The 12,305-nt window shown below is 55.8% G+C and overlaps 2 protein-coding genes across 2 annotated transcripts; both read left to right on the top strand.

Annotated features, from left to right (window-relative positions):
- Positions 1–135: 135 nt before the first annotated feature.
- Positions 136–6,797, top strand: pksP (polyketide synthase alb1; the record flags this gene model as incomplete). The annotated part of the gene is made up of 5 exons (XM_751002.1): positions 136–422; positions 470–758; positions 806–4,237; positions 4,293–5,048; positions 5,121–6,797. 5 exons carry the CDS (start codon positions 136–138, stop codon positions 6,795–6,797), a joined length of 6,441 nt encoding a protein of 2,146 aa, XP_756095.1.
- Positions 6,798–8,165: 1,368 nt separating this feature from the next.
- Positions 8,166–12,096, top strand: AFUA_2G17610 (sulfatase domain protein). Its single transcript, XM_751003.2, has 2 exons — positions 8,166–9,402; positions 9,514–12,096. Exons 1-2 carry the CDS (start codon positions 9,086–9,088, stop codon positions 11,861–11,863), a joined length of 2,667 nt encoding a protein of 888 aa, XP_756096.1. The 5' UTR covers positions 8,166–9,085; the 3' UTR covers positions 11,864–12,096.
- The last annotated feature ends 209 nt before the right edge of the window (positions 12,097–12,305 follow it).

Consider the following 12,305-nt stretch of genomic DNA (forward strand, 5'->3'; position numbering starts at 1 on the left):
GTTTAAGTTGCACTTAAAGACTCCTCTTTTCAAAGTGGGCTGTTGTTTTCTTCTGCTTTATACCAAAAAACCCCATGTGCGGCGGTCCAGGATAATCACTACTCCTTGCAGTCACGGCCGCGCAAACCACTCGCCATGGAGGATCTCCATCGCCTCTATCTCTTTGGAGATCAGACAATCAGCTGTGACGAAGGCCTCCGCAACCTCTTGCAGGCGAAGAACCATACTATCGTCGCCTCGTTCATCGAAAGATGCTTCCATGCACTGCGTCAGGAAATCACCAGGCTGCCGCCTTCTCAGCGCACGCTCTTCCCGCGGTTTACCAGCATCGCCGACTTGCTTGCTCAGCATCGTGAGTCAGGGACAAACCCTGCGCTGGGGAGCGCGCTGACCTGTATCTATCAACTGGGGTGTTTCATCGAGTAAGTCGCCTTGCAAGGTATTCTGGACTGTGGCTGATCCTGGATAGTTACCACGGTGATCGTGGACATCCATATCCGTCCTCGGATGACGGCCTTCTGGGTTCATGTACGGGTATGTTGAGTTGCACCGCAGTCAGCTCGTGCAAGAATGTCGGAGAACTACTGCCGCTGGCAGTCGAGATTGTCAGATTGACTATCCACCTCGGGCTCTGTGTCATGAGAGTCCGAGAGATGGTGGACTCGACGGAGTCATCCTCCGGCAGCTGGTCAATCCTCGTCTCGGAGATCAACGAGGCAGATGCCACCAGCCTGATTGGCAATTTTGTCAAGAAGCGAGTAAGTACAGTGTACGACCATTGGAAGAAGAATATTGACAATACCAGGGAATTCCCCCCTCGTCGCAACCGTACATCAGCGCGGTTGGATCGAAAGGTCTCACCATCAGTGCACCACCCGAAATTCTCGACAACTTTATCGAAGAAGGTCTTCCGAAGGAGTACAAACACTTCAAGGCTCCTGGAGTCAGTGGTCCGTACCACGCGCCCCATCTGTACAATGACCGAGAAATTCGCAATATCCTCAGCTTCTGCTCCGAGGACGTGATTCTGCGCCACACACCACGGGTTCCACTGGTCTCGAGCAACACAGGGAAGCTGGTCCAGGTAAAGAGCATGCGTGATCTGCTAAAGGTGGCTCTGGAGGAAATCCTCTTGCGCAAGATCTGCTGGGACAAAGTCACCGAGTCATGCCTTTCCATCGTTCAGGCTACCAACGACAAGCCCTGGAGGATTCTCCCTATCGCCAGCAACGCCACGCAAGGCTTGGTTACTGCACTCCAGCGTATGGGAAACTGCCAGATCGAGGTAGACACCGGGGTCGGCGCTCCTCAAATGGACCCGGCCGCTCCCAATGCAACGGGCAATGCTTCACGGTCTAAGATCGCCATCATCGGAATGTCTGGGCGGTTCCCTGAGGCAGATGGTATCGAGGCCTTTTGGGACTTGTTGTATAAAGGTCTGGATGTTCACAAAAAGGTCCCACCTGAGCGATGGGATGTGGACGCGCACGTGGACTTGACCGGCACAAAGAGAAACACCAGCAAGGTCCCATACGGTTGCTGGATCAACGAGCCCGGCCTGTTCGATGCCCGTTTCTTCAACATGTCTCCTCGGGAAGCACTCCAGGCAGACCCTGCGCAGCGACTGGCGCTGCTGTCGGCTTACGAGGCCCTGGAAATGGCAGGCTTCGTTCCGAACAGCAGTCCATCGACTCAGAGAGACCGCGTCGGCATCTTCATGGGTATGACCAGCGACGACTACCGTGAGATCAACAGCGGTCAGGATATCGACACATACTTCATTCCTGGAGGGAACCGAGCATTCACGCCTGGTCGTATCAACTACTACTTCAAGTTCAGTGGGCCTAGTGTCAGTGTCGACACCGCCTGCTCGTCCAGTCTTGCTGCCATCCACTTGGCCTGCAACGCCATCTGGAGGAATGACTGCGATACCGCCATCAGTGGTGGTGTAAACCTCCTTACTAACCCGGACAACCATGCCGGTCTGGATCGCGGCCACTTTCTGTCTCGGACAGGAAACTGCAACACCTTCGACGACGGCGCGGATGGCTACTGCCGGGCGGACGGGGTGGGCACGATCGTCCTGAAGCGCCTGGAGGATGCTGAGGCTGACAACGATCCCATTCTGGGAGTCATTAACGCGGCCTACACCAACCACTCGGCCGAAGCCGTCTCCATTACCCGCCCTCACGTCGGCGCGCAGGCGTTCATCTTCAACAAGCTCCTCAACGACACCAACACCAACCCACACGAGATTGGCTACGTGGAAATGCACGGAACAGGTACTCAGGCGGGCGACGCCGTTGAGATGCAGTCCGTCCTCGACGTCTTCGCACCCGACTACCGCCGCGGGCCGGCCAATTCCCTTTATCTGGGTTCCGCCAAATCGAACATCGGCCACGGGGAATCAGCTTCCGGAGTGACATCCTTGGTCAAGGTCCTGTTGATGTTGAAGCAGAACATGATCCCGCCCCACTGCGGAATCAAAACAAAGATCAATCACAACTTCCCCACGGATCTGGCCCAGCGCAATGTCCATATTGCCTTCAAGCCAACCCCCTGGAACAGACCGGTCTCGGGCAAGCGGAAGATGTTCATCAACAACTTCTCTGCTGCGGGCGGCAACACCGCTCTCCTGATGGAAGATGCCCCCCTGCGTGAGATCACAGGGCAGGATCCCCGGAATGTGCATGTGGTGTCTGTGACGGCACGGTCGCAGACTGCGCTGAAGCGTAACATCAACGCGTTGATCAAGTACATCAACACGCATGCGCCCTCGTCGCCGGCGAATGAGCGACGGTTCCTGGCCAGTCTGGCTTATACTACTACCGCGCGTCGCATGCATCACCCCTTCAGGGTCACCGCAGTGGGGTCGAGCGTGAAGGATATCCGGGAGGTCCTGCGTCAACGTGCCGATCAGGATGTCACCACCCCCGTCCCTGCGACAGCCCCCAAGACTGGGTTCGTCTTCACCGGTCAGGGAGCTCAGTACACAGGGATGGGCAAGCAATTGTACGAGGACTGTGCCACATTCAGAAGCACGATTCACCGACTCGATTGCATTGCTCAAAGCCAAGGGTTCCCCTCCATTCTACCGTTGATTGACGGTAGTATGCCTGTGGAAGAACTGAGCCCTGTCGTGACCCAGCTAGGAACCACATGCCTGCAGATGGCTCTGGTCGACTACTGGAAGGGTCTTGGTGTCACTCCTGCGTTTGTTCTGGGACATAGTCTGGGAGACTACGCAGCGTTGAACAGTGCGGGCGTCTTGTCCACCAGCGATACGATTTACCTCTGTGGCCGTCGCGCGCAGCTTCTCACGCAGCAGTGTCAGATGGGGACCCACGCCATGCTTGCCGTCAAGGCTGCCGTCTCCGAGATTCAACATCTGCTCGATCCAGACGTCCACGCCGTCGCCTGCATCAATGGACCAACCGAAACGGTCATCAGCGGGCTCAGCGGTCGAATCGATGAATTGGCACAGCAGTGCTCCAGCCAAAATCTCAAGTCCACCAAGCTCAAAGTGCCGTTCGCGTTCCACTCGGCCCAAGTGGACCCGATTCTCGAGTCGTTCGAAGAGAGTGCTCAGGGGGTCATCTTCCACGAACCTGCCGTCCCGTTCGTCTCTGCTCTGAACGGAGAGGTAATCACGGAGTCGAACTACAGCGTGCTGGGCCCCACGTATATGGTGAAGCATTGTCGGGAAGCCGTCAATTTCCTTGGCGCTCTTGAGGCGACCCGGCACGCCAAGTTGATGGATGACGCCACACTCTGGGTCGAAGTGGGATCCCATCCCATTTGCTCGGGTATGATCAAGTCCACCTTTGGCCCGCAGGCGACTACCGTTCCTTCGCTCCGCCGCGACGACGATCCATGGAAAATCCTCTCCAACAGCCTCTCCACGCTGCACCTTGCAGGCGTCGAGCTCAACTGGAAGGAATTCCACCAGGACTTCAGCTCGGCTCACGAGGTTCTCGAGTTACCCCGGTACGGCTGGGATCTGAAGAATTACTGGATCCCCTACACGAACAACTTCTGCCTTACCAAGGGGGGTCCCGTTACCGCGGAGGTATCGGCGCCCAAGTCTACCTTCCTCACGACCGCGGCGCAAAAGATTGTGGAATGCCGGGAGGACGGAAACACGGCGACATTGGTAGTTGAGAATAATATCGCAGAGCCAGAACTCAACCGTGTTATCCAAGGTCACAAGGTCAATGGAGTGGCTCTTACGCCATCGGTGAGTTTGAACTGCACTCACCACTCTGGAATAGAAAGCTAATCCCTATACGTAGTCTCTCTACGCTGATATTGCGCAAACGCTTGTCGACCACTTGATCACAAAATACAAACCAGAGTACCAGGGCCTAGGTCTGGACGTGTGCGACATGACTGTGCCCAAGCCTCTCATAGCCAAGTCCGGAGATCAATTCTTCAGAGTCTCGGCGGTGATGAGCTGGGCCGAGCAGAAGGCGAGCGTGCAAGTCTGGTCTGTGAACGGAGACGGCAAGAAAATGGCCGAGCACGCCCATTGCACTGTCAAGCTCTTCAACTGCGCCGAGCGCGAGACGGAGTGGAAGAGAAACTCCTACCTCATCAAACGAAGTGTCTCTCTCCTGCAGGACAAGGCGCAGACCGGCGAGGCTCACCGCATGCAGCGAGGAATGGTGTACAAGCTGTTTGCTGCTCTGGTGGACTATGACGAAAACTTCAAGGCCATCCAGGAAGTCATCCTGGACAGCAATGAGCATGAAGCCACGGCGCGAGTCAAGTTCCAAGCCCCTCCGGGCAACTTCCACCGGAACCCCTTCTGGATCGATAGTTTCGGGCATCTGTCTGGGTTCATCATGAATGCGAGCGATGCGACCGACTCCAAGAACCAGGTATTCGTCAACCACGGATGGGATTCCATGCGCTGCCTGAAGAAGTTCTCCGGCGACGCTACATACCAGACATATGTGAAGATGCAGCCGTGGAAGGACTCCATCTGGGCGGGTGACGTCTATGTCTTTGAAGGGGATGACATTATCGCTGTGTACGGGGGGGTCAAGGTATGTCTCTAAATTACAATTGAAAAGAAAAAAAAAAAAAAAAAATAATTTTACTAACGGCGGCCTATACAGTTCCAAGCGCTGGCTCGAAAGATCTTGGATACCGTTCTCCCTCCAATCGGAGGATCCAAGACCGTCGGTGCGCCGGCGCCGGCGCCAGCAAGGCCCATTGGGGAGAAGAAAGCTCCTCCCCCGATCAAGGTCACTGGTCCTCCCAAGCCCAACCCCAGCAACGCACGTGCTGCATCACCGGTGGTTGCACGGGCATTGGAGATCCTGGCTGCGGAGGTCGGTCTGTCCGAGGCTGAAATGACCGACAGTCTCAACTTCGCCGACTACGGGGTCGACTCGCTGCTTTCCTTGACGGTGACCGGCAGGTATCGTGAAGAACTGAACCTTGATCTGGAATCGTCCGTGTTCATGGATTACCCGACCATCAAGGATTTCAAGGCCTACCTGGCCGAGAAGGGCTTCTGCGACAGCAGCAGTCCCGAGCCGTCCAGCGAGCCCGAGTCCAAGTTCTCGTTCAACAGCGACGCATCATCCGAAGCTTCCAGCGGACTTACCACTCCTGGAATTACATCTCCTGTGAAGCATGAGGCGCCCAAGGGCGGACAGAACAAAGTCTGGAAAAGCATCTGCAGTATCATCGCCGAGGAAATCGGGGTGTCGGTCGGAGACATTGACCCGAGCGACAACTTGCCAGAGATGGGCATGGACTCGCTGCTGTCCCTGACCGTGCTCGGTCGGATCCGAGAGACACTTGGCATGGATCTGCCGGCAGAGTTCTTCCTCGAGAACCCGACCCTCGATGCGGTGCAAGCTGCGCTGGATCTGAAGCCCAAGATGGTCCCCGCCGCGACGCCGGTCTCCGAACCCATCCGGCTCCTCGAGACAATCGACAACACGAAGCCCAAGACGTCTCGACATCCTCCGGCGACCTCGATTCTTCTCCAGGGCAACCCCCACACCGCCACCAAGAAGCTCTTCATGTTCCCGGACGGCTCGGGCTCCGCCTCCTCCTACGCGACGATTCCGGCCCTCTCCCCGGATGTCTGTGTGTATGGTCTCAATTGCCCTTACATGAAGACGCCTCAGAACCTCACGTGCAGTCTTGACGAGCTGACCGAGCCCTATCTGGCGGAGATCCGCCGACGTCAGCCCAAGGGACCGTACAGCTTTGGTGGTTGGTCGGCGGGTGGCATCTGCGCCTTTGACGCCGCGCGCCAGCTGATCCTCGAGGAAGGGGAGGAGGTGGAGCGGTTGCTGCTGCTCGACTCGCCCTTCCCCATCGGTCTGGAGAAGCTGCCTCCTCGTCTGTACAAGTTCTTCAACTCGATTGGGCTCTTTGGCGACGGGAAGCGGGCGCCTCCCGACTGGCTCCTCCCCCACTTCCTCGCCTTCATCGACTCGCTCGACGCCTACAAAGCGGTTCCGCTGCCGTTCAACGACAGCAAATGGGCTAAGAAGATGCCCAAGACCTACCTGATCTGGGCCAAGGACGGAGTCTGCGGCAAGCCGGGCGATCCCCGGCCGGAGCCTGCAGAGGATGGATCCGAGGACCCCCGCGAAATGCAGTGGCTGCTCAACGACCGAACGGATCTGGGACCAAACAAATGGGATACTTTGGTGGGCCCGCAAAACATTGGCGGAATCCATGTGATGGAGGACGCGAATCATTTCACCATGACGACGGGACAGAAGGCGAAGGAGTTGTCGCAATTCATGGCCACGGCCATGAGTTCCTAGTGGGGTGAGTTCCTAGGTTTGGGGGTGGAGTTGTGCATACCTAAATTGGTTTCTTTTGTTTTCTCCTTGTTTTCGTTCGGCTAATAATCGCAACATGTACCTTACTCCCCTTCTCACCTGTAACTGAACCCGAAGTTAGTTGCGTTTGGAGTATCTAATGGACGTCTTTCTGAATGTCTCGAGTGGCTTGGCTTGTTCACAGCCTTGGTCAGGAGCCTTGTAGGATTGTAGACTATTCTGGTAGGACTATTCTTGAACGAGGCTTTGAGATGCCAAGAGCCGGGGTTCGGCCAATGCGGACATGCTGACATCATTTGATGATGCACTCCAATGTAACCGATGTCTCGTTGATGTCTCATTGATGTCTAGTTGATGTCTGATGATGATGCCTTGGTTGTGTGTTGGTGGGAAGGTGAAGAGAAAAGGATACTTCCGAATCACGGGACCCCTGCAGCCTCAGGCGCCCAGGCCAAAGTACCCTCAACAGGATATACAGGAGATATGTACTGTGCGATGACAGCGTCAAGCTGTTCATTCTTCAATCACGCTCGCATTGCTCCGTGCAGATCAGTTCATGTTTCAAAACAGCTAAGAACTTCTACAAGACCGCCGAGACCGAGGCTCGATCACTCCCTGCTGTGCGATATCATTGCATAACCATAACTCTACAGCGTCAATGTTACATCAATGTCTTACCAAGCAAGCAAGCTTATTTGGACTCGTCCATCAATGCTTTGTCTATTTCGGAGTACTCCGTACTATTATTGCACATGATCTAGTGACATAAACCAGACTATGGGAGGATCACGCGATCAACTGCCCATCTGAGTTCTGAACCCACCGGATATTGGTCCGACAGTATCACCAACAACGGATGGACGATAGAAGGGTGGAGATGAGCCTAGTCATGCCTTCTGACTCCTGAGTGAGAATCTTCTATAAGGCTGAACATACAAAATACAGAGTACAGATACAGTTAAGAATGCCATGCCCTGCCATGTCGTGTCATGTCATGTCATGTCATGTCATGTCTTGTGTCTGTCATCCTGCGCTCTCCTCTGTCCAAGTAATACAGTAGGGAGTGTCGAGGGCTGAGGCGACAGGCTGAGGGGAAGATGAGACACAGCGCCGAGTAACCGCCCCCAATGAACCAATCATAAAACAGTTTGGAATTACTTTGACACATTGCTGGATGTGATTGGACAAAGCCAAAGACACTGCCCCGTGTGGGCCAATCCCAAACAGGAAAGTGATCACTGGGTCTGGTGTCGAACGGGTGTCATCTTGCCTGTTTGGGTTTAGCCCGGGAGTATTCCAGAAAAAAAAAAAAAAGAGCATCGATTCTGGGTATAAAATGAAGGATTGAAAAGGAGGTAATCAATATGTGGATTTGCTTCATGATAATTGATCTTAGACACTGAGCTTAGTATGCTCTAGAAGAACATTAGAAGAACACAATAGACGAGATCAATATGTCAATATGCCGTAGAGGATACCCTTCGCCGAGCTTTCATCTTCAAGGGAGTCATGAAAGTCACCTGTTGGACTGGGGCTTGACTTTCAGGGACTCCGCACTTCTAAAATAAGTGCTCTCCTCCACTTGGACGTTCTTCCACCGATTATTGGCTGGGGGGGATTTGCTCCCTCGAATGGGCAAGTATTGGCGCTCAATCAGGGGCCAAATCCAACGCCCCAGGGTCTAGGGTCTAGGGTCAAAGTTGGATCCATGTCTCCATCTCGTGTTTCAACCGTGCCTGATCAATAGTCTGAACTCCGTTGTCTGTAGTCCCTGGACCCAATCCTAGTCATCTATCCCAATCCTGCGGCTCCTACCGCCGTTGCAGGCGACTGAGCTGGAGGAGTTCCGAGTGTCTGCCTTGTCCAGTGGATTCTCTAGTCCCAAGGAGCTTCCAAGCTAAGCCCAGGGCCGACTTCCTGTGTAAAGTGACATCGTTCGTCTCTTCTGCGGGAACTAATAAAAACGCTGATAAATTCTCTCCTTCTGATTACTGCGTCGTCCTCCATCTCTTCGACTTTTTCACTCTTCTTTCTTTCCGAGCTCCTCTTTCAACAAGAGCTTCGTCATCTAGCTTCATTTCTTCTCATCCTTATCGATGCGTTTTCCGTCTTGTTGAATGCGGATGTCTCCCTCTCGTAGCAATTCTTGCTGATCGCGTGCCCCATCGTGGGCGATGCGAGTTTCCCTATCCGACTATAACAACACCACACCATACCACACCACATAATCATATCGCTGAGAAGCGGCCATCTTCTCCGTCCTCATCGTCATGCACTTCTCCAAGCTCTCCGAGGTCGTTGGTCAGCTCGTGCGAGTCGTCCGAGATTCCCCCGCGCACACCTTCGACCGGTGGTGGAGTGTATCGCGGAAATTCTTCTTCACCCTCACCGTCATCTCACTGATCTGGGCCAAACTCCTACACATATATGCTCATCTCTACTCGTTACCGCCCGCCAAACTGCTTCTGTGGGGCCCGACCTTTTTTTTCCAGGATGTCATCTTTATCCTCGTCGTCCGGCTGCTCACCCAGACTATCCCCTGGCGACCTGTTGCCATTGTCGCTGCAGGATGCACTGTGCCATTCAGGTAGATATCAACCGTTCCGTCTGGAAAAAAAAGAAAAGAAAAAAAAAAAAAAAGAAAAAAAGAAACCCGTCTGAAACATCGGATGACTGACTGCTCTGCTCTCGTTACTAGTTTGCTGATGTCTGGCATGGCGTCTGCCGCCACCTCCTTTTACGTTGTGACCGGCGCCGAGATCCACTGGCGACAGATCCGCACTTTTCAGAGCGATGCGGCTGCCGTTCGGACCTTGCTCACTGGATTGACCGGGTTTTTGATCGTGGAAGCCCTCATAATTGCCGCCTCCTGGTTCCTGGCGGGCCCCATTCACCGAGTCACGGGTGGTGTCTTGCGGATCTTGGTGACGCCCTTGCAGCGGCTCGCGCAACGGATCTGGAGCCTGCGTTGCCCGCAGTGGAGGAGGAGGGCGACCCCCCTGGACTCCGAGCGCTATGAACAGATTGCGGTCGATGATTACCTGGACGACAAGAGTGACGACGGGGACTCGGTGTTTCTCCTCGACCCGATGAGTCACGAGGCCCCCGTCCGACATCACGAATCGCTGGTCAAACGTCTGGCCGTCTTCGTCTTCTTCGGCGCCTACGTGCTCCTCCGGTGCCTTCGCCCCCCCAATCCTTCGTACATGTTCCTGTCCGGGGCGCTGCCCGTCGTCCCCTTCGCCCCCGCGAACCGCGGGGGGTCACCGATCGATGCCGACGTGATGCCGGGTGACTACCGCTGGCTGGAGGGTCGCTCGGCGCTGGATAAGGCGCCCAGGTGGGATTGGCTGCCGAGCGATCCGATCCCCGGGTTCGAGGATTGGTATCCGGGATTCGAGGACGATCATCCCCCGCCTCCTGGACCGCCTCCTGGACCGCATCACAGGCCGCCGCATCGGCGCCGTCGTCCTCCCCCGCTGCATTACAACCCGGCCAAGGATCCGTTGCACATCTCCAATCTCGAGAACCCGGTGCTGGAACCCCTGAGGGAGGCGCTCGCCAGCGGAAACGTGAGCATCAAACACGTCATCCTGCTGAAACTGGAGAGCACCCGCGCCGACGTCTTCCCGCTGCGCAAGGACTCGTTCATGTGGAATCGCATCGCCGATTCCCACCCGAACCACACCATTCCCCATGCCGTGCAGCAGAAACTGGCCAATCTGACCCGGACGGCGGAGTATCTCACCGGCTTTGACTCGGGCTTTGCGCGCGACCCGGCCGCACACAATGGACGCAAGGCGTTCGGCGGCATCAGCGCCCGCAATGCCTTCACCACGGGCACCTACACGCTCAAGAGCCTGGTCGGAACCGTGTGCGGCGTTACCCCACTGGTGACGGATTTCAACCGCGAGTACAAGCATCACATCTACCAACCGTGCATGCCGCATGTCCTCAACGCCCTGACGCGTCAGATTGACATGGCGAACCGCACCGACGATTTCACGTCGTGGCCCTGGCACTCCAAATGGATGCAGTCGGTGACCGAGGGCTACGACAAGCAGAACGAGCTGACGCCGCGGCTGGGGTTCAAGGACATTCTCGCCAAGGAGCAGCTGGAAAGCCCCAGCGCCAAGCACTGGCCGGTCCAGTCCAAGGAGATCAACTACTATGGATACCCGGACACCGAGCTGCGCGAGTACTTTCGCGATGCGATCGACGACGCCGAGCGAGAGCGCAAGCGCCTGTTCATCACCCATCTGACCGGCACGACGCACCATCCGTGGGGGATGCCCAACAACAGCTACCAGCACTTTATGGGCGACAAGAACTTCAAGGCCAAGGACGATCTCAACAAGTATCTGAACACCATCGGGTTCATCGACAACTGGCTGGCGGAGATTATGGACATTCTCACGGAGAAGGGCGTTGCGGACGAGACCCTGCTCGTCATGGCCGGCGATCACGGATTGTCGCTTCCCAATGACGGCGGCGTCACTCCCTACGACAATCCGCATATCGGCAGCTTCCAGGTTCCCATCGTGTTCGCGCACCCCAACCTTCCCCCCGTCGAGATCACGTCGCCGGTGATCTCGGACCAGATCGTGCCAACGATCCTGGATCTCTTGATCGAATCCTCCTCGCTGGGGGACACGGCCACCCGCGCGGCCAAGGACGTGCTGGCCCTCTACGAAGGCCAGTCGATGATTCGGCCCTTGATCCCCGAGCAGAACGGCAAGCAAGACTGGCAGTTCACCGTGATGAACACCGGCGGTTCCTGGCTGGCCGTGCGCTCCGCCGCCAAACCGGCCTTCCGGCTGGTCATCCCCCTCATCGACGATCTGGAGTGGCGGTTCACGGATCTGGAAAAGGATCCCAACGAACTCCACCCGATCAAGAACTTTGACCTGGTCGACCTGGCCCGCAAACTTGAAAAACAGTACGGGCCCGAAGTGACCAACTGGGTCCGCGACGCAGCCCATGTTGCCTCGTGGTGGGTGGGCGAAAACTGGCGTCGCTACCGGTATCATCCCGACCCCAAGCACTGACGATTGCATTTTCCTTCGATTTCTGCTTCTCCTGTATATGCTCTTCCGCTCTCCCGTGTGCGTTTTACCCATTACATATTGCATTCTCGTCGATATACCCGACACTCCAAGCATACCCACCTTCCCAGTCCGTTGGAGGAGTCACAAACAACTGGACAGTTTTTCTTTTTGCAGCGATTGTACATACTATTTACAATACATGTCGAATTCAGTCATCATTGGAGTGTGCGTCACCATTGCTTGCAGCACGAGTATGGGTCCTGGAACCCAGGGTAAGATCAGCACTTTCTGGCTCCTCGGTAGGCGGCCCGAAGCGTCACGGAGGACCGCCTGATTAATCCTTCTAGAATCGTGCCATGGTGGGTACTTGACCGGGGCATCTGATCTGGTTGAGGGCCCGCCTGGCTTCCTCTGTATGTCCTGTCAATCGGCGTATTCCAGC

This window comes from Aspergillus fumigatus, chromosome 2, assembly GCF_000002655.1.
Source record: "Aspergillus fumigatus Af293 chromosome 2, whole genome shotgun sequence".
In the NCBI taxonomy this organism is placed as follows: Eukaryota; Fungi; Ascomycota; class Eurotiomycetes; order Eurotiales; family Aspergillaceae; genus Aspergillus; species Aspergillus fumigatus.